This window comes from Antedon bifida, chromosome 10 (genome assembly GCF_963402885.1).
Source record: "Antedon bifida chromosome 10, ecAntBifi1.1, whole genome shotgun sequence".
Taxonomy (NCBI): Eukaryota; Metazoa; Echinodermata; class Crinoidea; order Comatulida; family Antedonidae; genus Antedon; species Antedon bifida.
This window is the reverse complement of record NC_136235.1, coordinates 12,719,588-12,724,911: the sequence shown is the minus strand read 5'-3', so window position 1 is coordinate 12,724,911 and position 5,324 is coordinate 12,719,588. Positions and strand designations below refer to the sequence as shown.

The 5,324-nt window shown below is 35.1% G+C and overlaps 1 protein-coding gene across 1 annotated transcript; it reads right to left on the bottom strand.

Annotated features, from left to right (window-relative positions):
- Window positions 1–519: 519 nt before the first annotated feature.
- Window positions 520–3,973, bottom strand: LOC144853681 (3-oxoacyl-[acyl-carrier-protein] reductase-like). The gene is made up of 5 exons (XM_078711451.1): window positions 3,826–3,973; window positions 3,116–3,397; window positions 2,604–2,738; window positions 1,909–2,048; window positions 520–1,476 (listed from the first exon to the last, which is right to left on the bottom strand). Exons 1-5 carry the CDS (start codon window positions 3,971–3,973, stop codon window positions 1,438–1,440), a joined length of 744 nt encoding a protein of 247 aa, XP_078567577.1. The 3' UTR covers window positions 520–1,437.
- Between the last annotated feature and the right edge of the window lie 1,351 nt (window positions 3,974–5,324).

Sequence of the window (5,324 nt, the reverse complement as noted above, 5' to 3'; positions counted from 1 at the left end):
TAAGAGACACCAATGATGGTGCTACATCGATACTTTAAGAGACACCAATAAGACAGAGATAAGACATTAATAATGCTGATATATTGATACTTTGAGGAGACACTAAAGAATGGTGCTATATCGGTTCTTTGAGACACAAAATAATGGTACTATATCCATACTTTAAAAAACATTAATAATGGTGCTACATCGATATGTTAGGAGACACCAATAATGGTGCTACATCGATACTTTTTGAGACACCAATAATGGTGCTACATCGGTATGTTAGGAGAAACCAATAATGGTGCTACATCGATACTTTAAGAGACACAAATAAGACAGAGATAAGACATTAATAATGCTGATATATTGATACTTTGAGGAGACACCAAAGAATGGCATTCCATCAATACTTTAAGAGACAACAATAATGGTGCTACATCGATATTTTAAGAAACCAAAGAATGGTGCTACATCAAGAAGCATTACATTCCAATGAGTTTGAAATTAAAGACAATAATAATCAATGTTTAAATATATGTTTATTTATTTAAACACAAATTATAAAACGTTGTCATATATTTTAAGTTTTATTCCAATGATGGCTTATCTGATACTTACAAATAACATTAATATATACAGTAATTGGTATCAGTTGTAAAGAATGCTATTGTTAAACAAAAAATGTCTTGAAAGAATGATGCTACATCTTTTGAAAAATATAAAATGTGCTCTGTTATGTTCGGCGACATAATGATCACACACACACGTACATGGAAACATGTACTGTACTCCAAATCGTTTCTTTGCGAGATGTTTTGATGGGGAAAAAAAAAGATCTTCTAGGCCTGGTTGTCTTATAAATAACTCGTCTTGATTGAGGCTAGCTTCTCCGCAAACAATCACACTTATGCAGAGATAAATTCATTATCTATTGATCGATGTGGGCTGGCAGTGGTATGTACCTATTGCCATTTTATATGTTAACATGTTAACACTTGATAATAACCTTCAGTCAATTGTTTAAGCTTTGCAATGTAAGATTTAAAAAAAAAATGACGATTGTTTCAATGGTTGATTCACAATCCTTATTTACACACCGACCGCACCATATATTTTAGTAAAATATGATATAAGATGAAATATGATAACCTACGTTATTCATATCTTATGTTTGCGGTCTGCAAATCAATTTCTATATGCATTTTATAAGTCTGTATTTTCCAGACAAAAAATGGACCACTGACGGATGGACTATTAATGTAAAAAAAAAGACAATACAGACTTGGGGCAAGTCAAGTCTACTACGAGAAACACCCCATAGGTGCAAAATAGTTTTTCAAAAGAATTGTGTTTTGCATAAAACAGTTTTAAATATGAATTATTTTGATCAAAATCAACTTGTATTTACCACATGTCCCTTTGGTTCATCAAACATTCTCATGGCATCATTTTCTACATGTTCAAATGTAGACCTCCATCAACAACAATAACCTGAAACAAGAAAAACTACATTACTTATTTTGTTCAATTATGTTGTTCATGTTGTGTACTAAAAGTAATATAGCGCCCTCTGGAATGAGAAGGAATGTATTGTGGTTACGTAGTAATTTTATTTATTTCATACGCATCCAACAGCGAGCACAAACTCGCCAATTACAGGATGGATAAACTATTTTATAACTTGCTTATAAAAAGTCTTATTTTAGGCTTGAGGAGTGGAGTTGAAAGAGTCGTGAGTTACAACCCTGGTACTAGGTCAGGATTGAACCCCGGACCGGGCAAGCACGTTAACCACCAATCTACAGCTCCACTATTGTAATGGCCGACAATAAATGTTACAGTTACTTGAATGTTGTTGCATGCATTTATTCAGTCTCTGAGTAATAGAGAGACATAATACAATTTATTATCAATCATTCACACCTGTCCTGTGATATATGTAGAATTTATAAGAAACATGGCAACATTGCCTACTTCCGAAGGGTCTCCAAATCGTTGTAAAGGAATTGTTTTCGCAAACTGATCCTCCGATAAAGACTTTGTCATATCTGTTCTGATAAAACCTGTTAAAAGATACAAAATACAAGCATAAGCAAATTTAACACTTAATGGTACCACAATATATAGCTAACTGGAAATTTGAAAATTCCCCATGCCTGCCTGATATTAGATCTGTTCATTATCAACAGTAGATATCAACAAGACATGGAACTCAATTCAACTGTGTTGACGTAAACGCTCTCAAGTAACTGCAACTTGAGCGCAACTGAAAACATTTAATCGTGTCACATATGTAGTATGGGTAACGTAACCAGTAGTGGTCAGTTCGATGTTTCCTTATAAGCAGTTGTGCATACTGGTTACTATACAACTACGAATTGCGTTGCACGCATGTTATGGTAACCATGACAAGTTACAATCAGTTTCAGTGTCGATAGAAGCGCTCGCTCGCTGGTTCCTTCAGTTATGTTTAGTTGCTCGAGAATTTAACATAAGTTCCTTTCAGTTGAATTGAGTTCTGTGTCGACATAAGCGCACCTTTATACCAAACGGCATGTGATGCACAATTAACAGACATGAATACAATCAGGTGTGTTATAAAACTTAGTATTATGTACCTGGAGCAATAAGGTTGACAGAGACATTCTTTGAGGCTACCTCCTTAGCTAGTGATTTAGTAAATCCAATGAGGCCAGATTTAGTGGCACTGTAAACAGTTGAGCCTGTATTGCCACGTAGACCAAGAACACTCCCTAAAATATTAAGAAATCGTGTATTATAATCGGTTATATACAAACATGCAGGCATTTACATTTGAAGGTTTTACAAATATGGGGAAAGTATACTGTAATTTTTAAACAGGGTTCATACACTTTGAGTGAAAACAATTTCCAGAGCTAAAAATATAAATTTCAAAAAACAAAATTGCCACAAGTTAACAATGCAGATGACATTTATTAAAATAGTAAAAACATTTGTGTATGGGTGTATGGCAGCTAGCACACAACCATATTTCCTCTTCTTTTCAAGTATTGGATGCCCACTGGTTGTATGATCTTAATGTAATGTAGAAGTCATAAATAATGTCTATTGAATAGCACCTGAACTTGTTCATGCATACAATCCATACCAATATTCAAAATGGATCCTTTTTTCCGTTTCACCATGCCTCTTAAGACTGCCTGACTGGTGATTATTGATGCTAGAAGGTTGGTGTGCAGCACCTCTTCGATGGCATCTGGCGAAGTCCGCAGAAGGAGTCCATCTCGTGTGATACCAGCTGCATTCACCATGACATCAACATTTCCTTCATATACCTCTTCTACAGTCTGCAACCCGTTTTTTACAGTGCTTGGGTTTGTAACATCACAGACTACTGGTAAGACACTGCCATGTGTTTCAGAGTTATCTGCTAAAAAAATTAGAATCAAAACACTTTTTAAGGAAACAAAAACACACATAATACAAATTACAATAGTTATATTATTGTCATCATATTAATTATCAGGTAAACATTTACAGTGACTGTAAATTAAATTTACACACATTTTAATAGTAAATACAGTATAGTATACACAAATGGTGGGTGTATTGTAGGCCTAGCCTGTATAGTTTCAATTACGGCCCAACCAGGGCATACTGAGAAAGAATTAGAAATTATCTATATCTATCAGTAACACGTCGTAGCTAAATAAAGGTAGGCCTAGCTAGGCCGGATGGCCTAGTCCTAGCCACTTTAATACTAGGCCTAGGCCCGAGCACATGCGGCCCGGGCCTAGGCCTAGGCCTAGCTAGACCTACTAGCCTAATACTTCATTGCCTGGTCTTATTGACACTAACCTGAAGCCTCATATTCAATATAATCTTTTGCTGCACGTAACTTTTCTAAATTACGTCCAAGAATAGCAACATTATACTTGTTTTTTAGAAGATGTAATGCTATAGACCTCCCTATACCACCAGAACCACCAAACACAACCCCCGTCATACTACTGGACGACTGCACTGTTGTGGGGGAAGAGAGAAGAATTGATAGATAATTGTTAGCGCGCCAACAACGGATCCACCAGAATAAAATACAAAAAAGATGCCTATATAGGCCTACAGAAAATGGAACGTTTTAAAAGTAATAATTATAATATTTAATAACATTTTTTTCATAATGATTTATTATGCAGTTCTGGATCTGTATATAGAATTGTAATGTCAAACTTACGTCAACGTATTTATGTTGTTTCCTGTATATTCATGTAAAATCAAAAATTAATTCAGCCATTTACTGGTATAATTTTGTACAGAAATAAATAAGGCCTAATAGTAGGCTAGTTCTAACTAACAGAATAGAATTAAAAATATGAATGCTATTTACAACGAAGGATTTTCTAGTTCTACAAAGATTTGCTCTTGGAGGTCGTAGCCTAATACCTGATCTATTTAAGTTATAACAGTAATGTAACGGATGAGTGGGGTCTTTCATAATATTGTTTACTTTTTCAAAAATACTCTTTTCATAGATAAATGAACAAGGCGTTAGATCAGCTTTAATAATACGTTGTGCAATTTTCGGGAAATTTTTAACCCATTTTAAATTGTTTTGTAATGTTTGTTTGCGCGATAACGTCCACAATTTCAAGTTGTCGTCAAGCATAACTTGCCTATATTGAATTGAGATCAGGGAATCTATGCCCTCATTGTCACTTTGACTATGCATGTTGCTCCTAGCATAACTTGCCTATATTGAATTGAGATCAGGGAATCTATGCACTCATTGTCACTTTGACTATGCATGTTGCTCCTAGCATAACTTGCCTATATTGAATTGAGATCAGGCAATCTATGCACTCATTGTCACTTTCACTATGCATGTTGCTCCTAGCATAACTTGCCTATATTGAATTGAGATCAGGGAATCTATGCACTCATTGTCACTTTTTCAAGTTATCGTCAAGCATAACTTGCCTATATTGAATTGAGATCAGGCAATCTATGCACTCATTGTCACTTTGACTAGACTATGCATGTTGCTCCTAGCATAACTTGCCTATATTGAATTGAGATCAGGGAATCTATGCACTCATTGTCACTTTGACTAGACTATGCATGTTGCTCCTAGCATAACTTGCCTATATTGAATTGAGATCAGGCAATCTATGCACTCATTGTCACTTTGACTAGACTATGCATGTTGCTCCTAGCATAACTTGCCTATATTGAATTGAGATCAGGGAATCTATGCACTCATTGTCACTTTGACTAGACTATGCATGTTGCTCCTAGCATAACTTGCCTATATTGAATTGAGATCAGGGAATCTATGCACTCATTGTCACTTTGACTAG